Source organism: Mobula birostris, chromosome 6, assembly GCF_030028105.1.
Source record: "Mobula birostris isolate sMobBir1 chromosome 6, sMobBir1.hap1, whole genome shotgun sequence".
Lineage (NCBI taxonomy): Eukaryota > Metazoa > Chordata > Chondrichthyes > Myliobatiformes > Myliobatidae > Mobula > Mobula birostris.
In genome coordinates, this window is record NC_092375.1 from 93,434,988 (window position 1) to 93,462,016 (window position 27,029).

At 40.8% G+C, this 27,029-nt stretch overlaps 1 protein-coding gene across 5 annotated transcripts in view; it reads left to right on the forward strand.

The window, feature by feature from the left end:
• LOC140199206 (cilia- and flagella-associated protein 44) overlaps positions 1-27,029 on the forward strand; it is a 227,791-nt gene that overhangs the window by 89,802 nt on the left and 110,960 nt on the right. For all 5 annotated transcript variants that reach the window (XR_011886373.1, XR_011886374.1, XM_072260870.1 and 2 more), the window contains exons 14-21: positions 831-941; positions 1,657-1,806; positions 9,350-9,577; positions 11,052-11,200; positions 13,381-13,660; positions 20,605-20,660; positions 25,892-26,054; positions 26,890-27,020. Coding sequence is in view for 3 of the 5 variants with exons in the window: in XM_072260870.1 (XP_072116971.1) it covers positions 831-941; positions 1,657-1,806; positions 9,350-9,577; positions 11,052-11,200; positions 13,381-13,660; positions 20,605-20,660; positions 25,892-26,054; positions 26,890-27,020 (1,268 nt within the window). In the remaining 2 variants the exon portion in view is untranslated. The remainder of the gene's footprint in view (positions 1-830; positions 942-1,656; positions 1,807-9,349; positions 9,578-11,051; positions 11,201-13,380; positions 13,661-20,604; positions 20,661-25,891; positions 26,055-26,889; positions 27,021-27,029) is intronic.

The following is a 27,029-nucleotide window of genomic DNA, read 5'->3' on the forward strand; positions in this document are numbered from 1 at the left end:
GAGATGCAAAACAAAAAGTATTTACGATCTCCCCATCTGTTTTGGCTCCATACATGGATTACCATTCTGATCTTCCAGAGGACCAATTTTGTCCCTTGCATTTCTTTTGCTCCTAACATGTCTGTAGAACCCTTAGGATTCTCCTTCATCTTGTCTGCTGGAGCAACTTCACGTCTTCTTTTAGCCCTCCTGATTTCTTTCTCATCAAATGTTCTCTTGCATTTCTCATACTCCATAAGCACCTCGTTTGTTTGTACCTACGTGCCTTAACCTGCTGTGCACCTCCGTTTTTCTCTTAACCAGGGCCTCAATATCTCTTGGAAACTAAGGTTCCCTATGCTTGTTACCTTTACCTTTCATTTCATTTTGGTGGGCACATACAAGCTTTGTACTCTCAAAATTTCACTTTTGAAGTCCTCCCACTTACCAAGTACACCTTTGTAGAATCCACACTATCCCAATCCACACTTGCTAGATCATTTCTGTTAGTATCAAAATTGCCCTTTTTGGAATCTCAACCCATGGATCAGACCTATCTTTTTGCATATTTACTTTAAAACTAATGGCATTGTGGTCGCTAGGTGCAAAGTGTTCCCCTACACAAACATTTGTCATCCGCCCTGTCTCATTCCCTAATCACAGATCCAGTATCGTACGTTCTCTCGTTGGACTTCTACATACTGATGAAGAAAGCATTCCTGAACACACTTGATGAACTGTATCCCATCTAGTCCTTCGACAGTATGGGAGTCCCAGTCAATATGTATCATACAAAGTGCCAGCTTGAAAGGAATGTGTGAAGGATCTTTACATTTGTTCTTCCCTTCTAGAGCAAAGACAACACTGTATTTTTTTTCCAACCTGGGGATCAATATGTGCCAGTGGGATTCATTAACATACCAGGACCAGTTGTGAGCTTGCAGTGGTCTCCACCTTCTCACGTATGTATTACGTTACATTCCATAACAGAATGAAATGAATTAACTGTTTTTTTGTGAAAATTTCTTCAGCTTTCCTCATTTGTAACTTTAGTATCATTTCTATTATCTTGCTGTATTAGAGTGAATAAAAATGGAGTATTAAGGTCCAGATTGCCAGAAAACCTTGAAATAAATTCATTTCCTTTCTAACTCCTTGCTCTGTTCTTCTGTCTCCACCAACTGCTCCCTGTAAGTTGTATAACACTTTCCCATGTAATACAGGGAATATAACATCTGTATTTGCCTCTTGCCTTCTCACCATCCAGAGACCTAACCGGTCTTTCTGAGCGAAGCAGTTATTTGCTGGTAGTGCTTCTAATTTATCAAATTGTATTCAATGTTCAGAATATGGTCTCTTCTACAATGAGGGTGGTGGTGGTGAGGGGGAGGTGGAACTAATACAGGGTAGGTTATCACTTTGCAGAGCCTTGGTGTTTATATCAGAGGAGTGACCCTGAGCTTCTGATTGCCAGGCACATTAATTCCCCATATCACTTTCATTTTGATATTAGACATTTTTTTCTCTTTCTTCAGAGAAAGGACAAAGAATCAGCAAGAAAATTAGCACAGGATGATGGGCTGAGTCATAAATCGAAAAGATCACAAAACGTGATTAAATGTATGTGCATAAAATTCTTGTTTTTTAAAACTTTGTTATTTAACTATTGCATTTTAGGAGAAAAATACGTTACTTATATTTTGTGAAAATGGATATGTGGTTGAAGTGGCGTGTCCAGAGCCTGAGGAAATAGACACAACTTTAACTTTTCAGATCCCCCTTCAGAAACAGTACTTCCATTTCAAGAGCATCAGATCCAGCATAGAGGTAATTTATGTATCACTTGATGGAGTAATCCCTAGCCTAACAAACTATAAAAACAAGGTACTCCAGGAAGAGTACAAGGTGACTGTGTCATCATATCTACTGAAGTGAAGAAGCCCTTTCCTCTCCTTCATTTCAGCGTTATTGCTCAGAAATTCAGTGTAGGCAAGCTCGTAATTTTCTGCTCCTTTGTTTCAACTTTTCTATCCTTGATATCTGAGATATGGGTCCATTACAAACTTCTGATGGGAACATCAGTAACTGATATGCCAAGGGGTTAGGCAGCCAACAGACAATCTTTTTCCTGTAAGAACTGATTCAGAATCAGTATCAGATTCAAATTAGTATGTTCTCATATACATCTCAATGTAATAAAATATCTTGTTTGTGTGAAGGTTACAGAGCATTATAAAACAAAATGAAGAATGGGTCTGAAAACTGATAAATTCCCAAGATGTGATGAACTGCTACCCAAGGTTCTGAAAGAAGTGGCAATGCATTAGTTGTCATCTTCCAAAATTCAAAATAATTGATGTTTACAACATACTGTAATATAACAAATACAACCACAATATTTAACAAGGGAAGGCAAGGCAGTTATAGTTTAACATCACTGGTAGATAAATTACTAAAGGGGATTTTGAAGGATAAGATATAAATGCATTTGGAAAGGCAGTGGTTAATTAGGGATAGTCAATACGACTTTGTGTGTGGGAAACATGTCTTATGAATTTATTTCAAGAAGAAACCAAGAAAGTCAATGAAGGTTGGATTGTAGACGTGATTTAAGTGGACTTCAATAAGGCTTTTAATAATGTTTTTATGGAAAGTTAGATAACATGGGATCTGAAAGAGCTAGCAAATTGGATACACATTAGACTTGATGGTAGGAAGCAGAGGGTGATGGTGGAAGGTTGTCTTTTGGATTGGAGGCCTATGACTAGTCTTCTTCAGATTTGGACTAGGCTCACTGCTCTTTGTTGTCTAAATTAATGATTTGGATGAGAACATACAAGGCATGTTTAGTTAATTTCCAGGTGACTCAAACAGATGGAGATGGTTATCTGGATTTGCAGGGACAACTTGATCAGTTGAGTATTTGGGCTGAGGAATGGCAAATAGAGTATAATTTGGAAAATTATATGGTGTCGCATTTTGGGAAACAAATGATGGTAGAACTTTCATAGTGAACTGTGTGGACCCTGGGGCATGCTGTAGAATATAGTGACCCAGGAGTGCCAAGTACATGGTTCCCTGAAAGTGATGTTGCAAGTAAGCAGGGTTTTGGTATGCTGGCCTTTATCGGTCAAGGCTCTGAGTATAGCAGTTGGTACGTTAGTTTGCAGTTGTACAGGACATTAGTGCAGTCACATTTGGAATATTGTGTTTAACTTTAGTACTCTGCTGTAGGAAAGGTGCCATTAAGCTGGAAGGAGAGCAGAGATTTATGAGGATTTGCTGTGACTTGAGGGACTGAATTATGGAGAGAGGCTGAGCACATTGGGACTTAATTCCTTGGGGCATAGGAGACTAAAGAGTGATTTTACAGAAGTGTATACACTGTTGAGTTACATAGGATGAATGCATAGTCTTTTTTCAAGGATTGGGGGATCAAGAACCGGAGGCCATCGATTTAGGGTGAGAGGAGAGAGGAGAAGGACACCTGAGGGTCAACCTTTTTTACCCAGAGGGTGGTCCATAAATGGAATGAACTTCCAGAGGAAGTAGTTGAGGCAGGTACATTAACAATATTTGAAAGAAATCTGGATAGGTACACGGATGGGAAAGGTTTAGAGTAATGCGGGTCAAATTCAGGCAAATATTACTGGCATAAATGTTTATTTTTGTTAACGTGGGCCAGAGGACTGAAGGGCCCGTTTCTGTGCAGTGTGGTTCTATGATCATAGCATGAAGAATATGCTTGACCTCAGTAGGAGGAATGTGTTGAAATCTATTAAAGAAGATGCAACAAGGCAGAGAAAATAATGGTAGGATTGGGTAATGTGAAAATAGATTTATAACACAAAGATTATTAGATTAGATTAGATTAAATTCAATTTTAATGTCATTGTGCCAAGTACAGATACAAAGCCAATGAAATGCAATTAGCATCTGACCAGAAGTGCAAAAGAATAGTATTATTTACAAAATAACTGCAAATAAGAAGTAAGTGCTACAGCATACAAATATAAAAGTACTGAGACAGTCCAATATGGCTGCAATACTGCTTAGCACTGTGATGTGAGGTTCAGCAGGGTCACAGCCTCAGGGAAGAAGCTCTTCCTGAGCTTGCTGGTGCTGGAGCAGAGGCTCCTGTAGTGCCTACTGGATGGGAGGAGAGTAAAAAGTCCATGATTAGGGTGAGATGCTTGATAATGATAATGCTTTTCGCCCTGCTCAGGCAGCGTTTATGGTAGATATTCTCAATGGTGGGCAATTGGGTGCTGATAATCCGCTGGGCAGATTTCACCACCCGCTGGAATGCTTTCAATACGGGACAATTGCCATACCACACTGAGATGCAGTTGGTGAGTATGCTGTCAATGGTACAGTGGTAAAAGTCCGTCGGTATCCTGGGACAGAGGTGAGCTTTCTTGATGCTCTGCAGGCAACCTGCTAGTTTTCCAATGTTATAATAGAATAGATAAGGGCAAACTAGTGGAAATGTATATAGACCCATAGCAATTACCAAGTTCTTCTGTTGTTGCAGTTAGTGATGCAGTAAATGTTGCTGCCAACAGTGAGATAAGCATAGCATGAATAAATAAAGAAGGAAATAAGATCAGCTGCCACACCTCCTAGCTAATAGTTGTGCCAGAATTGTGATTGCTGTAAGTTAGCTTCAAAGGTCCCTAGATTTCTTCTCCTGGCAGTTTTACTACCTGTTGGAAATTGGAAGAAAAGACAATAAATATGAGTTCTTGAGGTGGCACGGTAACATTGTGGTTAACTTACAGAGCAGACAGCCAGATTTCTGGACCATTGATCCAGAGACAAGAGTTAGAATCAACCACTGCTGGAACTAATTTCAAGTAATTAAATAAGCCAAGAAATATTCATAAAATATAGTGAGACTCAATAACAACAACCATGTAAATACTTGGTTTTAGGTAAACCAGTCTAGTTCACTAAATTCACTAAACCAGGGACAGCAGCTAGAATAATGCTTTGCAGTGCCAGTGATCAGGGTTCAATTCCTGCCACTGTCCAATGCATTTTTATTTCTCCCCATGACTGTGTGGGTTTACTCCAGGCGCTCCGGTTTCCTTCCACATTCCAAAGATGTCCAGGTTACTAAGGGTTAATTAATTGTGAGCATGTTATATTGATGCCATAAGTGTGGCAATTCTTGAGGGCTGGCCCCAGCACATCCTTGGACTGTATTGGTTGTTGACGCAAATGACAGATTCCACAATATTTTGATGCATATGTGACAAATAAAGCTAATGTTTAATCTTTTTAATGTATTTCAAAAAAAGAATTCTGCCAGTCTTTTCTGATTTGACTTAAATGTGACTCCGAACTCACCAATGCTGTTGACTTCAGAATCAGGTTTATTATCACCAGCATGTGACGTGAAATTTGTTAACTTAACAGCAGCAGTTCAATGCAATACATAATCTAGCATAGAATAATAGAAAATAATAATAATAAATAAAATAAAAACAATAATAATAAATAAACAGGTAAATCAATTACGTATATTGAATAGATTTTTTAAAAATGTGCAAAAACAGAAATACTGTATATTTTTTAAAAAGTGAGGTAGTGTCCAAAGATTCGATGTCCATTTAGGAGTTGGATGGCAGAGGGGAAGAAGCTGTTCCTGAATCGCTGAGTGTGTGCCTTCAGGCTTCTGTACTTCCTACCTGATTGTAATAGTGAGAAAAGGGCATGCCCTGGGTGCTGGATGTCCTTAATAATGGACGCTGCCTTTCTGAGACACCGCTCCCTGAAGATGTTCTGGGTACTTTGTAGGCTCGTACCCAAGATGGAACTGACTAGATTTACAACCTTCTGTAGCTTCTTTTGGTCCTGTGCAGTAGCCCCTCCATACCAGACAGTGATGCAGCCTGTCAGAATGCTCTCCACGGTACAACTATAGAAGTTTTTGAGTGGGTTTGTTGACATGCCAAATCTCTTCAAACTCCTAATAAAGTATAGCTGTGTCTTGCCTTCTTTATAACTACATCGATATATTGGGACCAGGTTAGATCTTCAGAGATCTTAACACCAGGAACTTGAAGCTGCTCACTCTCTCCACTTCTGATCCCTCTATGAGGATTGGTATGTGTTCCTTCGTCTTATCCTTCCTGAAGTCCACAATCAGCTCTTCCGTCTTACTGACGTTGAGTGCCAGGTTGTTGCTGCGGCACCATTCCACTAGTTGGCATATCTCACGCCTGTACGCCCTCTTGTCACCACCTGAGATTCTAGCAACAACGGTTGTATCGTCAGCAAATTTATAGATGGTATTTGAGCTATGCCTGGCCACACAGTTGTGTGTATATAGAGAGCAGAGCAGTGGGCTAAGCACACACCCCTGAGGTGCACCAGTGTTGATCATCAGCGTTATCACCAAACCACACAGATGGTGGTCTTCTGGTTAGGAAGTCGAGGATCCAATTGCAGAGGGAGATACAGAGGCCCAGGTTCTGCAACTTCTCAATCAGGATTGTGGGAATGATGGTATTAAATGCTGAGCTATTGTTGATGAATACAGGTTTCCCCCGCCATCCGAAGGTAGAGCGTTCCTATGAAACGGTTCGTAAGCCGGAATGTCGTGAAGCGAAGAAGCAATTACCATTTATTTATATGGGAAAATTTTGTGAGCGTTCGCAGACCCAAAAATAATCTACCAAATAACACATAAAACCTAAAATAACGGTAACATATAGTAAAAGCAGGAATGATATGATAAATACACAGCCTATATAAAGTAGAAATACTTCTCTACAACAATTGCCTGCATAGATCTCCGTAGCGAAAATCTCACGCAAATGCTCTCGGCAGAAAATCAAACGCATGCGCTGTTGGCATAAACGTGCTCTGCAGTAACCTTTAAACTATGAAGCTGCCAAATAACACGTAAAAATACACAGCCTATATAAAGTAGAAATAATGTATGTACAGTGTAGTATCACTTACCGGAATTGGGAAAACAGCGCCGAGCACACTGATGATGGTGTGTCAGACTGAGTCGTCGCAGGTTGGGGTGGTGCAGTGGCCTCCACCCTCTGGGCCGCCGACCCGATACATTGCCGCGAAGAACACAGCGGTAGCCAGGAGGCACATAGCACATCCTTAAGAAAAAATCCGAAATAAACATGCTAATTAATTAGGTGCTGCCTGGCACCTAATTGTCAGCCCAGATCAGTGCCGATTGCCGATTGCATCGCCTCTGTTCTGGGCCGACAATTACGTGCTAGGCGGCACCTAATTAATTAGCATGTTTATTTCGGCTTTTTTCTTTAAGATGTGCTGTGTGCCTCCCGGCTACCGCTGCATTCTCCGCGAATCGGTACAGTATCTGTCCGGGGCCTGGGGGTTGGGGTGATGGGACACAAGGGTGTCATCTCATAATCAATCAGGGCAGGCAGCTCATCTTCTCCTATGACTGCCCGCCTTGATGTCGAAGGTCGAGGTTCATCGTCTGCTGTGGCTGATGTGGAAGGCTTGCTTGACTGCTGAGCCTCTCGCATTTTTCTATCATACAGTTCTTTGTAAGCACTCAAACCATCCTGCAAATATCCCCTAAACCTACGTATCCTTTCAAAATTAAAGTCGTACTTTATTATTGCAGCGAAAATCTCATGCAGTTGCTTCACTTTCACTACTGCATTCGGTTTTGATTGTTATCCTTTCCTCTTCCAATTGCATCAGCTCTTCATCTATCAGTTCTTAGTCATGGGATGCCAAAACCTCTTCAACATCTTCTTCGTCAGCTTCCACAAGCCAAACTCACTTTGTCCTTGCTTCGTTCACCACGATCAAAACGCTTAATTATGTCTAGTTTTACGCTAAGTGTAACACCCTTATGAGCTTTTCCAGGCTTTTCTGACACCTTAGAACTCATCTTGCTAATGGCTGCTCAATGCAACGTGTTTAAGCAATGCCGTTCCGAATCCGGGGGAGAGCGGCTGCTTGGGCGCATGCTGCCTTTTATCGTGTGCTGATTTTTTATCATGCGCTGCCTTTCTTCGTAACAGTGAAAACACCTTCTGAAAGCGAAAACGGTACTAATGTAGGTCTTTCGTAACAGTGAGGTTTCGTAAAGCGAACGTTCGGAAAGCAGGGGACACCTGTAGCATCCTGACGTGGTGTTTGTGTTGTCCTGGTGGTCTAAAGCCGTGTGGAGAGCCATTGAGGTTGTGTCTGCCATTGTCCTATTGTGGTGATAGGCAAATTGCAATGGGTTCAGGTCTTTGCTGAGGCAGGAGTTCATTCTAGTCACAACTCACCTCTCAAAGCATTTCATCACTGTCGATGGGAGTGCTACCGGGTGATAGTCATTAAGGCAGCCCACATTATTCTTCTTTAGCTCTGGTATAATTGTTGCCTTTTTGAAGCAAGTGGGAACTTCCGCTCATAGCAGTGAGAGTTTGAAATTGTCCTTGAATACTCCCGCTAGTTGGTTGGCACAGGTTTTCAGAGCCTTACCAGGTACTCCATCGGGACTCTCTGCCTTGCGAGGGTTCACCCTCTTTAAAGACAGCCTAACATTGGCCTCTGAGACGGAGATCACAGGGTCATCAGGCACAGCAGGGATCTTCACAGCTGTAGTTGTGTTCTCCTTTTCAAAGCGTGCATAGAAGGCGCTGTGTTCATCTGGCAATGAAGCATCACTGCCATTCATGTTATTGGGTTTCGGTTTGTAGGAAGTGATGTCTTGCAGACCCTGCCAGAGTTGCAAACTTTTAACTTTCTTCTCATTCCAGCAGCAGTGGAGATGGACAATAAATGTTGGTATTGTAGTAATGTTCTCATCCGATGAATAAATGTCAAAAAATTATCATCAGGATCTTGTATTCCACAGAGGAGACACGAGACTGCAGATGCCGGAATCTGGAGCAACATAAGAGACACTGGAGAAATACAGTGAGGGGGGAATGGAGAGTCAACATTTTGGGTCAAGACCCTCATCATGAATCCAGATGAAAGGTCTCAATCAGAAAGGTTGACGATCCATTTCTCTTCAGCGATGCTGTCTGACCCACTAGGTTGCTTCAGAGCCTCTTGTGTTGTTGCTGCTGCTTTACACAGGACTGTTGAGTATATCCACGATCAAGGGATGAAGGTTCCTTAAATTTCTTATCAGTACAGGTGTATTATTACCTCTGTCAAACAATAAGCTATAACACCTGTAGTTTTACTCTCACCTCCTGCTACATCATGGCTTTTTTCATTGATTTGTGATGCTTTCTGGGCAGAGGGATGGCTGATGTCAGTAAAAAATAATAATCCAAAGGCATTATTGTGGGGATGCATGCTGAGGTAATTAATATCTGTATTTCTAATTGATGATCTTACATATGTGTTGGGATAGAGGAACAAAGAGATTAATCGGAGAAAGGAAGTAAAGGAGCAAAAAGAGAAAGAAAAGCAAGAGCGGCTCAAAAAACAGAAAGAAATGGAAGAAGAAAATCAAGGTTTGGCCATTGAAGAAGAGGAAGAGGAGGAAGAGGAGGAACTCCCAATGATTTACATCCCCATTCAGCCTAGTCCTATATTGTGTGGTTTCTATTCAAAGCCAAACACTTTCTGGTTATCTATGGTAAGTCTTATTGCTCAGAAGTTTAAGATGGTTTTGATAGAGAAATAAAGAAAGTTTGTCTAAGTGTTTTACAACAATGAAGTGCTTTGGAAAACTAGACTGTAGGAAATGGAGCAGCCATTTTGTATACCACAAGCTGATCAGACTGCCAGGTGGTAGGAAACACCAATCTGCTTTTGTTGGTGTTGGTTTACAAAACACTGATTATAACACCCCTGAGCTTCAAAATAATATGTAAGGATCTTTTACATCTACCTCATAGGGGCTTTGGATTAAAGTTCACATGAAAATTAACATTTCTGATCATTCATGATTCCTTCAATGCTGTAGTGAAGAAATGGAGTTGGGTAGATATATGGTACATAAATTGTCAATCATCCCATTCAGAGTTAGCACAGATGTAATAGGTCTAATTATCTTTTGCTACACACCAATCTCCTGCCATGACACCGACCTCCAATCCACCCTTTTCCAGAGCCACGAGATCTCAGCCCTCCGAAGGTGAGCGAAACTCTTAGGCCGAGCCCTTGACATGCCGAACAACGGCTATTCGTGAAACCCCGAGTGCAGGTCCCATTCCCACAAAGAACCATAGTCAGTATGTAACTCCAGGTAAGGGTCTTCAAAAGAACCCTGAAAGGGAAAAATAGAGATATTAAAAATGGAAATAGAGCTGTTTCCGAAGAAGCAAGCAAAGGAGTTGCCGTTAGGCACCTCCTAAGCTCCTCCTGATTTTGTTTGTTGCCTCTGCATTTGCTGTCATATTAACTAAGCTTTACAATGTTTCTTTGCAAGGATGAAATGAAATACGTAAGATCTGTACCTGAGTCAGAAAATATGTCATTTGTCATAAGCTTGGGCATATTCTGCTTATGTGTATAATTATGATTTCTATTGCATTTCTGTGGATGTTAGAGCTGCAGAATTCAAGGAATGGAAAAAAGTGTAGATGTTTGGGAGGAATTCAATAGGAAAGATGAAGTATGATATCAGAGAGGGATTTGAAAATATCAATGAATATGTTAAAACTAAGACATTGACAAAACAGGAACCAGTGCAGATCACCGACCAAAAGGGTGTGGATGAATGTAAATTAGTGAACCTAGAATATGTTAATTGAGTTTTGGATCAGCTCATGTTTATTTGAGATGGCAAATGGGAGGTCAGCACATATAGAGAGTTGATGCATGACAATGAGACCTACTTTTGAGCTTGCATTGATAAGGATCTTGGGCTCCTCACCCTTGTGACAGTTGATACTAATAGTGACTAGTATTTAGCTTTTTACTCTTGCATCCAGCTACAAGATAGCTGATATTCCAGTGCAGGAAGGGGTCAAATGTCTCAATGACATGGGTATACGGTATGGAAATTGATCTGGTGTGTAATGGAAGCAGACTTTATAGGTGGGTTTGAAAGGTTTTGGGCCAGTTGGCTTGAAACCTTATTGACTATCTTTAATGTACTTTTTCAGGGCGATTATGATTGTGGCTATCTCTACCATTGTAAATTCGCAGATGATCAGAGAATTAGTGAGGACAGCTCCAAGAGTGAGGAAGAGCCATTTGCTTTCATAGCAATTGAAGATGCAACTGAAAACCCAATCAGAAAAATGATATTCAGGTAGGCCATGCTAAACAGTAATTTAACTCTTACCTAAATTAATAATTCAACATCTAAGTGTATAGCCCTAAACTATATGTGGTACTTCAACTTTGGTCTTACTAGAATTTTTTCAAAAACAGATTCAACATTCAATCTTGACTTTTATACAACTTGCACTTGTTTGTCATCCATAACATAGTGGAACACCCCTAAAGGCTGATTTATATTTGTGTGTACTAGCTTAGGCTGTAGCCTACGCAAGTGGGCTACACCGTTGTGAGCATTTATACTTGTGCGTTGGTGTGTCTGCAATTCACCACCAAAACGCTAGCTGGCGTTGGGGGTTTCTATGCCACTGTGTTGAATTTCTTCATGTTGAAACTCAACACGAAGAAACTCAAACTACAAACAATGGCGACTGAAACTGAAGGAGGGTGAATCTTCTGTGCCTGTCCGGTCACTGAGAGACATGGACGAGGAAGTGCATTTCAAATATTTTTGGATGTCAGCAGGTAGATTTGACGATTTGGTTCATCATCTCCAACCATTTACTTCGCATCAGTGTACGCACAGTGTACTCAGAGACTGGCAATCACCATTCGAGTTTTAGCTTCAGGTGGAAGTCAACAGGCTGTAGCAGCTAGCTACAAACTGGTGTCAAGCACAGGGTCCTCCATAATTTCGGAGGTCTGTAAAGCTTTATGGAAAGCATTGCAGCCAGAGCTCCTTCCCTGCTCTTTAGTCGCCCAATGGGAAGCTATTGCAGCGTAGGAGGAAATGCGATGCTACCAAGCGGACCAATCACAGTTGTTTTGGTCTGCGTCGCCGCGATGCGTAGTTACGTTTTGGGAGAGGTGCACGTTAGGCTACGGCGTAGGGTTCGAAGTAGATAACAGCGTAGGGTGCGCGGCTACACCGTACCTACGGCATACATTTGACGCACAAGTGTAAATCGGCCTTAAGACAGATAACAGAATGTTATCAAACAAGAACTATTATGAGGCAAAATTATGCATCTTTTAAAGAGAAAGGATAAAGAGGGAGAATTTTCAGAACATGGTGGTTAATCAGCTGAACTATTCTTGCCTATCCTAGGATTATTAAAGTTAAAGATTCACAGAAGGTGAGGGATGAAGAACTGTACAAACCTTAGAGCTGGGGTTTCCAACCTTTTTTATGCCATGGACCCCATCATTAACTGTGGGGTCTATAGACCCCAAGTTGGGAACTCCTGCCTTAGAGGGTGAAGTAACAGGGATAGGCAAACATGTGATATTGGAAGTATTTATACTTTACAAAAGGTAGTCCAAAGGGAATTCCTGACCATTGTTTCAACAGGCGACTTAGAAAATAATGAAGAGAACATATTTTTTATATTTTAGTAGTTGTTTTTAGTATGTTAATTACCTGATTGAACCATAGTGTTACTGACAACTCCCAGATCATATAGTTCCGTTGTATTTGGTTTGAATTGTTTTGCAGAGTACTAAAGAACATTGCTTTCATGCATTAATGTGTTAATTCTTGGACATTACAAAAAGTAATTAAAATTTGAATCAGATTGGTCCCTGCTAATTGGCTTAAATGGTAACACCCAAAAGAAGCATTCCCAAGTTCAACCCCACCACAAAAAGAGAGCAGGAAAATGGTGAGGGAGTCTCATGCTGGTGATAAAACTTCATGCTTATATTCATATCATTTTAGCTTAAATCCAGCTTTAGCTCATCAATTAAAACAATACTTTTGTAACCACAATGACATGAAAACGTGTGGCGTGCCAGCAATTAATATGAGATTCACACACAGAGAGTGGTGAATCTGTGGAATTCTCTGCCGCAGGAAACAGTTGAGGCCAGTTCATTGGCTATATTTAAGAGGGAGTTAGATATGGCCCTTGTGACTAAAGGGATCGGGGGTATGGAGAGAAAACAGGTACAGGGGTTTGAGTTGGATGATCAGCCATGTTCGTACTGAATGGCGGTGCAGGCTCGAAGGGCCGAATGGCCTACTCCTGCACCTACTTTCTATGTTTCTATGAGAGTACATAAAGTAGCTATTCCTTCCAATATGAGATGTAACTGTTAATGAAAGAATGAAAAAGCTGTATTTAGTTTAGTTTCAATGTGGATGCACTCTTTACAGTGCAAAGACAACACAACTAGTCCAAAGATACTCACTTGCACTTCTTTTTGTTCAAGTTCTGAAAAGGACCTTCTATTTTGTGGCATGGAAGATGGAGCTGTGCGAGTATATCCTCTTAAGCCAAATGATTACAAACTGAAATCCATGCAAGGATTCTGGAGTCTGAATGTACATGATAATAATTATGGCCACATCAATCAAATCTGTATCAGTCACGATGAACAGTTTCTGCTCACGTGTGGGGCTGATAGCAACATCTTTGCCTTTGCTATTCTTCCTCAAGAGGAACTTGGTGAATTAATGAGAGGAAAGCGAGCCCTTGTGCCAATTCCTAGGGTAAGTTCAATGTAATGATTTATAATTGTAAATTATGACTGCTGTTTTCCAATTATGACCAAGCTCAAGCCCACCACAAAATTCCATTTTTATGGATTTCCAATTTGCAGCACAGACTAAGTAGGTATTTGCTGTTGCGGTATGAGTTGCACTGGCATTAGTTGTGAAATTTATTGTTTTGCAACAGCAGTACGTTACAATACATAATAACAATAATAATTAAAAATTACAACAAGATGTGCAAAAAGAGAGCAAAAAAGTGGTGAGGTAGTGTTCATGGGTTCATTGTCCATTCAGAAATCTGATGGCAGAGGGGAAGAAGCTATTCTTGAAATATTGAGTGCGTGTCTTTAGGCTCCTTAGGATCCCTTAAGAACGAGGATGACACACTTTCACTCCAATTTTCTGGGTGTGAGCTGACAAATGAGGACAATGTGGGAACTGCAGACTCTTCCACAGGAAGTGTTTGAAGAGATAGTTGAGTGAGTAGTGCTTGAGGTGGTGTGGCAGTGGATGTCAGATTAGATGGCAACCTCTTTGACATCAGGAGGCTCTACGCAACCACCGAACTCCATAGAGAGTGGGTCCTGGAGCTGCAGTATGCAGACGACTGTGCTCTTGTGGCCCATACTCCGGAGGATCTTCAGACTGTCCTTGCTGTGGCGGTGAGAGCGTACCAGCAGGATGGGGCTGACTGTCAATACCACCAAGACAGAAGTGGTTTGCCAGTGGAGTACCAGTGTCCCACCCACTCTACCTGCCTTCACTGTTGGTGATGAAAAGCTGTCAGTAGTGCCATCTTTCAAATATCTGGGGAGCATTCTCTCTGAGGATAGCGACATTGACAACGACATCCAGAGCCACTTTAGACAGGCATCAGCTGCCTTTGGGAGACTTCGGCGTAGAGTCTTTCAGAACAGGAGCCTTTGTCCCTCCACAAAAGTCGCCGTATACCAAGCAGTCTGTGTCACCACCCTCCTTTATAGCTGTGAAGCTTGGGTAACCTACAGCCATCACATCAAGTCCTTGGAGCGCTTCCACATAAGCTGCCTCCAGCGCATCCTGGAATTACCTGGCGTGAGCGGGTGCCTCACACTGAAATACTTGTAAAGACCAACTGCAGGAGTATTGAGGCCATGATCACCCAGCGTCAGCTGCAGTGGCTGGGGCACGTGATAAGGTTGCCCCCATGTCAGCTACCCCGCAGAGTGTTATACGGCCAGCTACATCATGGTTGACGCTCAGCTGGAGGGCCGAAGAAGCGCTATAAGGATCAGATGAAGAATGCTTTAAGGAAGTGCAAGATCAGACCCGAGGACCTGGACGATGTTGCTGCTGACCGTATCACTTGGCCGCAGCTGTGTAGGGTCGAGGTTCGTATTCTGGAGATGAAAAGAACAACCAGAAGACAGCAGAAGAGAGCCAGGAGAAATGCAGCCATGGTTGCTACCACTACCACTACCACATATACATGTCCCACCTGCAATAGAGCTTGTGGGTCCAGGATAGGACTGTATAGTCATCAAAGATCTCACCGTTAAAGGAGTGGATGTCGTCATCGGATTTCGATGGACAACTGAAGAGAGAGAGAGTTTCTTCAACCTTTTACACAGGGCTGCTGTATGCTCCTGATGCACAGAGTTGACATCCTTGGTATCAGCTGAATGTATTGCCTTTGCTTTAAGTGGCCACGGGCCAGAGATTCCTAAGAATCAATGAATTTTTTTTGTTTTTCAAACAGACCTTGAGGTGTCAATTCGGCACTTAGGGCTTCAGTGCAGGAGAGAATCAGAATCAGGTTTACTATCACTGACTTACAGTACATTCTGAAACTTCTTGTTTTCTGGCAGCAGTACAGAGCAATACATGAAAAATCACTATGTTACTAGAAGAAAAACAAAAATAAAAAAGTGCAAAAAGAGAGCAAATTAGTGAGATAATATACATGGGTTCATGGATTGTTCAGAAAGCTGATGGAAGAGGAAAAAAAGCTGTTCTTAAAATGTTGGGTGGAGTGGATTGGACTTTTCCCAATACTGTCAGTGTTCCAAACCTGAAATTTATGGGAGGCTTTGACACGGCCCTCTAACTGCCTTAAACCAGTGGCCAAAGAGCTTCCCAAATCACAAATAAGTGGACTTGATGTTTATTATGCAACAACTCCATGACAGAAGGAGGGAGAACACCAACAAGCATCTTTGTCAATTTCCCTAAAGCCTCTGTCAACAGAAGAGAGCTCACTTCTCAAATTCTGTTTTTCTCCATCTGTGTTTGCTTCACTATGGTATGCAAACCAACAGGTTCACCATAAAGCCAATCTCGGTGAATGCCAGTATCAAGCAAGCCTGCATCATTGTCCCAATTATTTTCTTTTATCTTTTCTCACTGAAGTGCAGCAGCTCATCTCCAACAAGCTTCCTAATTTGTGGGACAAATGGGAAACTTTTCAACAACTGCCCGTGCACTCCAGAACTGAGGTCACAAAACCTCAGTGGTTGAATTGCAGTACATTGACAATGCTTGCACATGCACATGAGTCAGACTTCAAGTCATTGTCAATTTTTCACTGAACTATGAATGGACCTTGTACTCAAAATGACTTAGAGTTTTGATATTTAATGTAAGGGTACTATTTGTCTGTTCTGCCTCACTTTGAGTAAGATTTCCAGTGGTAACCTTAGGAGATCCCATTCTGGTGAACGACACATCACTCACACTTTATCAGACCTATAGTTAACAAAGTCATTGCAAGGATCACAGGAATTAGTGTTCAGAAAGTAACTGCAGATGTTGTAAATCTAACAAAGTAGAAAATTGGTAACACTCAGTAGGTCAGGCAGCATTTGTGGAGAGAGAAACACAGTTAACATTTCAGGCAATGACTTTCTTTCTTCGTTGGGAATATTTAGAAAAAAGACGTGTAAACATAAAACAATGAGTCTGCTATTTAAAATATTGCTGCTTTCCGAGTTTTTCCAGTTCTCCTGATTAAAAATGAAATTACATCTATAGAAAGTAGTGACATAGAATCGGAAGATGGAGAATTCTTGTGGACAGAGTTAGAAACTGCAAGGGTAAGAAGACCCTGATGGGAGTTATTTACAGACCTCTTAAAAAGTAGTCAGGATGTGGTCTACAAATTAGAGTGGGATAAAGGAAACAAATGCCAAAAAGCCAGTGTTACATTAGTCATAGGGGATTTCAATATGCAGATAGATTGGGAAATTCAGGTTGATGTTATAAACCCAAGAGTGAGAATTTGTGGAATGCCTCCGAGTTAGCTTTCTGGAGTAGCTTTGTGGTGAAGAAGGAAAATTGCAGATGTCACTCCACTGTTCAAGAAGGGAGAGAGGTAGAAGAAAGGAAACTATAAGCCAGTTAGCATGACCTCAATGGATGGGAAGATGTTAGAGTCGATTGTTAAGGATGTTGTTTTGGGGTACTTGGAGGCATATGACAAATAGGCCAAAGTCAGCATGATTTCTTTAAGGGAAAGTCTTGCCTGACAAATCTGTAGGAATTATTTGAAGAAGTGACAAGCAGGATAGACAAAGGAGAATCAGTGGACGTTGTGTACTTGGATTTTCAGAAGGCCTTTGACAAGGTACCGCATATGAGGCTGCTGACCAAGTTAAGGGCCCAGGGTATTATAGGAAAGATACTAGCATGGATAGAGCATTGGCTGATTGGCAGGAGGCAGAGTGGGAAGAAAAGGGATCCTCTTCGGCATGGTTGCCGGTGACTAATGCTGTTCCAGGAGTCTGTGTTGCGACTGATTCTTTTTATGCTATATGTCAATGATTTGGACAAATTTATGGAGGATACAAAGACAGGTGGAGGGGCAGGTAGTGTTGAGAAAGAGAGGGTGTAGAAGGACTTGGACAGATTAGGGGAATGGGTAAAGAGCTGGTAGATGGAATACAGTGTCGGGAAGTGTATGGTCATGCACTTTAATAGAAGGTGTAATATATGAATCTATTACTTTTAGAGCAATGACTCCCCTTAGCCCTACGTATTGATATGTTGTCTGCGCATGTGCATTGCCCCCCCTTGCTGCAATGTGAATACACCAGTTAAAGCCATCTCCTGCATGCGTCTGTTTATTTAATCAATATGTAGTTGCATAGATACAACGACGAGTACAAACCTGAGTGTCGGAAAATATCACGAACTGCACTGACAGTATTGGGACGAAACAGCGAGAGGAAAGAGTTACACAGTAAGGGACCATCACAGACACTAACAAAGGGATGCACGCGTAACAGTGCACTGTGAAAGATGCAAGTAAAAATAACGTGACAATGGCTTCAGTCAGGAAAGTTGACGAATTTGATAGCACTAATGAAGGCTGGGAGTCATATATCAGGAGGGTGGAACTGTAAAGTAACACAAACAACATGGAAGAGCAAAAGAAAGACCCCACACTTCTTAGTTTAATGGGTCCTAGGATATACGGTCTCTTGTGCTCCTTAGTAACCCCTGAAAAGCCAGCAAACAAGATGTTTGATAAAATTGTTACAATTTTACAAAATCACTTGAACCCTAAACCACTGGTATTAGCTGAGAGATTTAGATTTTACAAGAGGAACCAGTCAAAGGATGAATACTTTACAGAACTGTGCAAACTTTCCCAGTACTGTACCTTTAGAGGTGGACTTTCTGATGCATTAAGGAACAGGCTTGTATGGGGCATGCATATTCTAAGGACTGAAAAGAGGTTACTGTCCGAAAGAGATGTAACCTTAGAACGGACATTGGCCATTGCCATATTGTTAGAGACTGCAGAAAAGGATACAGCAGAACTACAGAAAAAGAGTTTAGAACATGAAATGCACAAAATGTCCTGGAACGGTGCAAAAAGCCAAAATATTATTGATGTGGCCAATCCTCCCATGATGCAAATAACAATAGATGTGTCTGGTGAAAAACTGAAAATGGAGCTGGATGCAGGGTCAGTTTTGTCTATAATTGCAGTGGCTGACTACACGGGCTGTTTTTTAAGCTACCCTTAGAGAAGACCTCAGTGATACTAAAGACCTTCATCAGTGAAGAAGTGTCTCCCAAAGGCAAAGCAAGTGAATGTGACATAGGTAGGCCGCAGCAGTTCGAGCTTTATGTGTTGAAAGGTGGAGGGCCAGTACTTTCAGATGTGAATGGTTGAGAACTCAGTCAAAGCTCTCGATATGGCATCAACAGGAACTGCAGCCCAGATGGTAGCACTAACTGCTTAATGCTAATGAAAAGGTGTTTGAGAAGGGAATGACTAGACAGTTTGAAAAGTTGACCAAAAGCTGTTCGGGATGCTAAAAAGCTCAAAATGCACTCTCACAGGCACTGCTACACCTGTTTCAAATTTATATCTGTCTTTCCCACAGGCCCCTGTTTGATTCCTTCCAATTAGGTTCTCTTTGCTTATTAAACTTATTAGTCACAAGCGGCATCCTACAAGTGGCTTTGATAAACTATAACATGCTCATCCTCTCAATTTTACTGAAGCCTTTGACAGTGATGTCTGCATTATTCCCCACCTGTCATGTCCAAGGTTCTGTACTTATCTACCCTGCTGTGCAGTCACTTGTAGTGTCTTCTCTTTCCACTCCCATTACCTCCCATTAGGCCTCTAAACATCCATCTTTAACCATCTCCTACTGTATGTATCACCTAAGTACTGTTCCTTCACAACATTATCCAAAAATATGCGACCAACATTAAAATTGATATTTATAATTCCCAGTTCACTCCACCTCTCTTGATCACTGTGCTCTATTTCATTTGTTATGGTACTTTTCTGATATCCCGTGAGGCATTAGCAGAAATTGTTTCCAACTATATAGTGAAAAGGTCCTACTGATATAGCCATTCACCTCTACAGTCCATTCAGTCACCACTAAATTAGGCCCGACCCAGTCATCTGCAATTTTGATTTTATATATAACCAAGAGCTGGGCTTGTAAACGCATATTCATGACTGCCTATTTAACGCAATAATATCATTTGCCTCCATCCAGTTTTCATATGCTTGGCATTCAACCCCTCATTCAAACCTTTTCTATACATTTTACTCATTTCTATACATTTATTTTACCACTTTTCTAACTTGTCTTCCATTTTCAAATCTGCATAAGTGTAAAAAAGCTGTCTGTACCCATTGCCTTTAAAATAAGTTTCTTGGGTCATTCTTGATGGTTCTCCCAGAATCCCACATCTGTAGAATTTTTTGTGCTCGCTCAACCTATGAATTTTCTTTAGTAATCTCCACACATCCTACTACCTCTATCAGAGTAGTGTCGTCTGCAAGCTTGAGTACGCAAATTGTTTCTCTGATATCCAGATAATTTAAAATGTGTTTTCTCATTAAAAATGATATAATTTATGTTTTTCTCAAAAGTACTGGGCTTATTGATGCTGGCAGCTGCAGGTAAGTTTTTCATTGTACTTGTACATATATATTCTTGTGCAAATAGCAATAAACTGGACTTTGACTGAGATTCCTATATATCACACTCTTATCAAACAGAGCACTTTCATCCCTACTCTTCATCTTCTGCTTCCCAACCAATATCCAATCCAAACCATTATTGCACTTTCATGTTTGCTGGAAGTGGAATCTTCTGCTGAAGGTTTTTTTTTAAATCTTGGAAGCTCACCTCTGTAAATGTTATCAAACTACAAGCCGATATCTATCCATTTGTGTATATTTGTACAAGATGTGCATTTTTATATACTTTTACCTGCACATCCTTCTTTGTCAACAATGCTGACATCCCATAAATTATTAAAAGTTAAACACACACTTTACTTTCAGGTCAATCACTCTCTCCAAGTTTTTATACCTGCGTGCACATGAAACACGTTTTCTGATATTGATATATTCAAACATTAAGAATGAAATGCACATCCTTCCAGTGAGGAAAACTCTAACATATTTAATCTTTCCCCAACAGCCAGGCTTTGCTCGTGATAAAGTAGTAAATGATATTGATGACCCAAATGCCTACAGGTATGTTGTTAATTATAAATATGGAAATAAAACCACTGTAAACATAAATAATTTGATAGGTGAATAAAGATATCTACTTAAATCTGAACAGTTTGAATATTGAATCACTAGTTTTGGATAGCGATTTGTCTTCCCTAAGCCCTCGACTTCACAACAGTTTTGACCTGCGTTAAGGTCAGAACCTCCTTTTTGAGCAGACTTTATCATTAGTTCATCTCTTCATGTGACTTATTGATCGATCTTCTTTGATGATCCTACTAAACTTATTGGGGTGTTCTACGTAATAAGGTTATTTAAATCATTTTGTTAGAGAATAATATGGTGGAATAGATCATCTATCTGTTATAGAATATAATTATTCTTTTGTGATGAATCGATTGAAAATTAGGTGGGTTTTACCAGTTCAGTAATTTTGTCCCTCAGATCTATTCTGCAATTCCAGTAAATCAGGCTAATTTTTTTCTTAACTATCTTTATCAACGCGAGGTTCTGCTGATGCTGGAAATCCAGAGCAACACACAGAAAAATGCTGGAGGAACTCTGCAAGTTAAGCAGCATCTATAGAAATGAATGAACAGTCAACACTTTGGGCCGAGACCCTTCTTCAGGACTCAACATTAACTGTTTTATTTAACAAACAAGAGAAAATCTGAAGAGGCTTGAAATCCAATTAATGCACACAAAGTGCTGGAGGAACTCAGCAGGCCAGGCAGCATCAATGGAGAAGAGTACAGTCAATGTTTCGGGCCCAGACCCTTCAGCAGGACTGGAGAAAAAAAAAATGAGGAGTCAAAGTTAGAAGGTGGGAAGAGGGAAGGAAGAAACACAAGGTAGTGGGTGATAGGTGGAACCAGAAGTGGGGGAGGAGTGAAGTAAAGAGCTGGGAAGTTGATTGGTGAAAGAGATACATTGATGCTGCCTGGACTGCTGAGTTCCTTCAGCATTTTGTCTCTTCCCCTACCTTAGCTTTTAAAACCTTAATATCCCATCTTAGAAAATCTGAGATAGATAGAATTTTTCCATATTAAAATAATAAGTTTACAGAATCAAAGCTAGTAAATGGAGTTGAGACACAACTCAGTAGCTGAAACAGACTCAGTAGCTACTTTCTGTTTTTATGTCCTCAATAGTTACTATTATCCCTTTTGATTCATAGGTTCTGACCTTAAAGTAGGTCAAAATTGTTGTGAAGTTGGGGGATTAGGGAAGACTTAATTTGCTATCCGAAACTAGTATTTAAATATTTTAACTATTGAGATTTAAGCAGCTCGGCAATTCCCATGAGCTCAAGTTTTGACTTGATCTTCAGTTAACTAGGTATGTTTTAGAGGAGAACAAGACTTAAATTTATCTTCAATAACAGATGCATGAAAGGTGGTTCAAGAAATCAAACAAACGTTAAGTTGCAGAGAAGGGAGAAGGATAGTAGGAATAAATAGAATGTCTTGGTAGGATGAAAACCAATTCAAACTGAAGGACAAATGTTTGTGGTACTGGTTGAGGGATATGTCTGTGGAGGTCAGTTACGGTCAACAAAACTTGCTTCCACCCCAATCTCTCAGCAGGCACTGTTGCCACTTGTGTCACTTGGTTTCCATACCTCACAAACATTTCCTTAGTTCTGTCCAGCCTTCTCCTTTCTCTGCAAATTAAAACTTAATTGATTTCTAAATTCTCCCAGTTCTGCTGAAATGTCATAAAGCTGAAATGCTATCTATTTCTCTCTCTACCTTATGTGCATACCCACAGTGTTTTGATTTTTTTAAACCTTAATTTTCCAGCATCTGCAGTTCTTTCTGGTTTTATTTATCTTTCGCTCTTGCTGTCTAATGTGCTTAAAATCATAGAAAATTACAGCACAGAAAAAGGACCTTCGACCCGTCTAGTCCATGTCAAACTATTTAAACTGCCTAGTCCCATCAACCTGCACCCGGACCATAGCCCTCCATGCATCTCCCATTCATGTACCTATCCAAACTTCTCTTAAATGTTGAAATTGAAGTTGCATCCACCACTTGTGCTGGCAGCTCGTTCCACACTCTCACCACCTTATGAATGAAGAAGTTCACCTTAAACATTTCACCTTTCATTCTTAACCCATGACCTTTAGTTGTAGTCTCACCCAGTCTCAGTGGAAAAAGCCTGCTTGCATTTACCCCAACTATACCCTGCATAATTTTGTATACCTCTATCAGATCTCCCTTCAATCTTCTACGTTCTACAGAGTAAAGTTCTAACCTATTTACTTTTTCCTTACACGCATCTGATGAACCCAAAGGAATGACAGAGATCAATACAGTTTGGCACCAGCAAACCAGCAACATCGCAGGAATTGCCAGTCAACATTGAACTTGACGTGGGATTCAGTATTTTCCCTTGAGGTTTATTCCCAAAGCCTTCCCGATGAGTGGGTACAGCCACAAGGTAGTGGAGGTTTGAGATCAGAGTTTTCCTTCTCCTAGATGAGCTACCAACCATGACTGATGAGCCCCATCTGCCTGAAGCAACTGGTTTTAATGCACCAGTAACCTGCCTTTTCCCCTTCTGTCAGTAGAAACAGTTCCACTGGGCTTAGTAGCTAAACCACACATGAAGGCCAGGAGCTGAACTTGGTTGTCAGAGGCTATCTGAGTCATAAGCCATTGGGAGCATTTAATAGGTATGGGAACTTATCCTCATTACCCCCGCCCGGCTATAACAACCTTAAGGAATCTAGTTAGGGAGAATGAAAAGGGGCAAACTGGATGTAGTCCCATATGAAAACAGATTATAGTGATTGGGCTGCATTTATGTTGAAATATTAATAGAAAGGATTTTTTAAAAGTTAAAAGGTATAACTATTCCTCTAGATACAAGACATTTTCAGTGATTTGAGAAGGATGAACTGGAATCAGGATTGGCAAGAGCTATGGTGGTTCTTCAAAATGTCTCCAGACAGAAACTGCATGTTCTCATAAGGAGAAAGGATAGAGCATCCAAAACTTGGAACTCACTGGATTATAAAGATTAATGTGAAACAAAAGTTTAATGAGGATATCCATACTTTTGTTACTTCAATGTATTACTCTAGCATATTTGGATTGTTACCAGTATTTTGTTTTAAAAAAAAGACCAGGGTGAATTGTGAAGTTGATAGAAGGAAAACAATATAGTATTAAAAAAAGATGCCAGGTAACACAGAAGGGAATAGATACATTGGTCATGGCAGATACTGAATATAGCTGATATCATTCATAGGCCAGTTGTAGCACTCTCGTTTCTAAGTCAGAAACTTAAGTTCAAATCTCGCTGCAGAGATTTGAGCAAAGTGTATTTCCAATATTACAACAAAGACAACATTTCAAAGGCACTTCAACAGCTGTAAAATGCTTTGGGATATTCTGAAATGTAAATAAAAATTGTAATATAAATGCATTTATCTTTGCAAATAAAAAAGAACAAATGTAAGTATTTTGCTTAAGCACCTCCAGGCTGAGAGTCTTCTCGCTGCTGCTGGGTCCCAGGTCTCTCTCCCCCTATTACCACACTCCAGCACTGGGTCTCTCAGGCTCCACCATATCCTTTTGGGTCCACAGAGCTTCTATCTTCCTCTCAACCCACCTTCCCTGACCACATTAACCCTTCCCCCTTCTCTGATGCCTCCAACTCTCCTCCCCCCTTCAATACCAGCTCTAATCCCTGCTATGTCTTCACCAATCCTGCCGACCGTCCCCTCTCTGGCATGGAACATTCTGCCCTCAGCAAGGTCCTTACCTTTGTTCTCCTTCACCCTCACTTCAATGAGTCCTGCCATGATGCCGAGCTCTTCTTCCGTCACCTCTGTCCACTTCTTTGACAAGAATTCCCCATCATTGATTCCTTCTGTCGTTTCCAACCCTTCTCATCTTCTTGGACCCTCACGCTGGGTCTCTGCCTGCCTGCCCTGGAACCTTTCATCTCTAATCGCCGATGAGCCATCGACTGGCTCAACTTCAGCATTCCTCACTCCTCCTTGAACCTTCACCCCCCCCCTCGAATGCACTACCATCCACTCTCTACGCACCAATCCCAACCTTACTAAAAAAAATTCACAGACAAAAAGGGTGCTGTCTTAGTGTGGTGGACTGATCTCTACCTTGTTGAGACCAGGTAGTAACTCTCAGGCACCTCCTCTTACCCATTGCTAACCATTAAAAAACTTACTCCAACACAATTACTGACCTAATCAATCCTAGAGAACTCCGATCTACTGCCACCAAACTCACAGTTTCTTTACCCCATGCTGCTTGCTCCTATCACCTACCCAGATCCACAAACCTGACTGGATTGACCCATTGTCTTTGTCTGCTCCTGCCTGTCTGAACTTGTATCCTTGTATTTGACCTTATTCTATCCCCCTTGCTTCATTCCCTTCCCACCTACATCCGTGATACTTCTCCTGCTCTCAATCTCTCACTAATTTTCAATTCCCTGGCCCTGACCACCTCATTTTCACCATGGATGTCCAGTCCTTATACACCTCTATTCCCCATCAAGAAGTCGTTAAAGCTCTGCACTTCTTTTTTAATAAAAGAGCCAACTAGTTCCCCCCTTCCACCACCTGACTCTGTCTGGCAGAACTTGTCTTCACCTTCAACAGTTCTTAGTTCAGCTCTTCCCAATCCCTCCAGATTCGAAGGGTAGCCATGGGCACCTGCATGGGCCCCAGCTATGTCTGCCTTTTCATTGACTAGATAGAACAGTCCATGTCCTAAGCCTTTCCCTGGTAATGCTCTCCATCTCCTTCCGCTACATTGATGACTGCTTTTGTGCTGCTTCCTGCACTCATGCTGAGCATATCAATTTAATCAACTTTGCTTCCAGCCCGTAAATTCACTTGGTCCATTCATTCCAACTTCCTCCCCTTTCTCGATCTCTATGTCCATTTCTGGAGACAAACTGTCAACCAACACCTTTTGTAAACTTACCCATTCCCATGGCTATCTTGACTATACTCTTCTCATGCTGTTTCCTGTAAAAATGCCATTGTCTTTTCTCAGTTCCTTTGTTTCTACCCAGGGTTCCTCAGAATCCTGTGGCTGAACTAATAAACTTGATTGAGTGGTGATAGAGCTAACCCCTCACAAAACTACCCAAGCTGTATCTTTTGCAAACAGATTTTTATTCATTATTATCTGTTTGTGTTTGAATATGTTTTGAAGTGACCATCTACCATGTATTCTGACATCTTTCTGTTTTCGCCATGTATATAGTCTTGAAAATGCCAAACAGAAAGCAGAGATGGATCTAATATTGAAATTGGCAGAGGAAAAGAAGGCAAAGAAAAGAATGGAGATTGATATGCTGCAAAATGAGTTTAAGGAGCTTCAAATAAAAAATGCAGAACTGCCTGAACATGTCCAGCTCAAGAAAGAGGTAAAATTTAAGAGTTTATTACTTAACCTCTGATTAACCAATCACAATTACAAGACAGTGGTGGGTTTCCAATCTTTATTAAACAAGTGAGGGCATGATATTCTGAATAGAATTAGATCATACAGGGAAGAAAATGTTCTTAATAACAGTGCTTTTGAAGAGGAATAAGTGCAATTGTTGGCAGAGTTGGTAAGAGTTCTGTCATTGTATTGTTATGAAAGTACATTCTAAAGCCATTAATGACTTTTGCCATTCAAAAGTTGGCCTAGTGCAGGGTTTTGACCCAAAACACTGGCAATTCCACCCTTACCCGCCCATCCACCTACAAAAGCTACTTGATCTTCTGGGCACCTCCAGCAGATTGTTGATAGTTTCGCTAACATTGATTCAGACCAACAAGATTATAAATTTCAGCACTATTGGGAGCCCTGTACACATAATAAAATATCATGTTTTATGTTATTGAAAGGGATGGGTGTCAATTGAGGTGTGTTTAAAAAAAAAAAAAAAAAAAAACTTGGAACAGGCAGATATCCCATCAAAAACATTTATTCAGCTACAAATTCAAGTGTTGGAGTAAGACTTGAACACACTGCCTTTTATGGATCAAGGCAGGATTGGCTTTGAGCCAAGGCTTAGCATCAGTACCATGATGCTACCCATGTTCTGTGTCATAATGCCTCGAAGCATTTAATTCAAAACTAAATTTTTTCACCAATTCTATTACTTTACATTTATGTACACAAAGTGCCATTTACCAATCATCAGCTCATCTTCCTAATGTATCTATATGTCTTTTGTAATTGATTTTATCATTTGACACTATGTTCTTTAGGATTTTGAAATTGATAGAAGGATTCAAGATCAGATTGACAAACAAATAACTGATCGGATTGAGATGGTTTACAAAGAAATTGCATGGGAACAAGAAAAGTATCAAATTGGCTTCCAAAAACTTCAAGCCAGGTAAAGTTT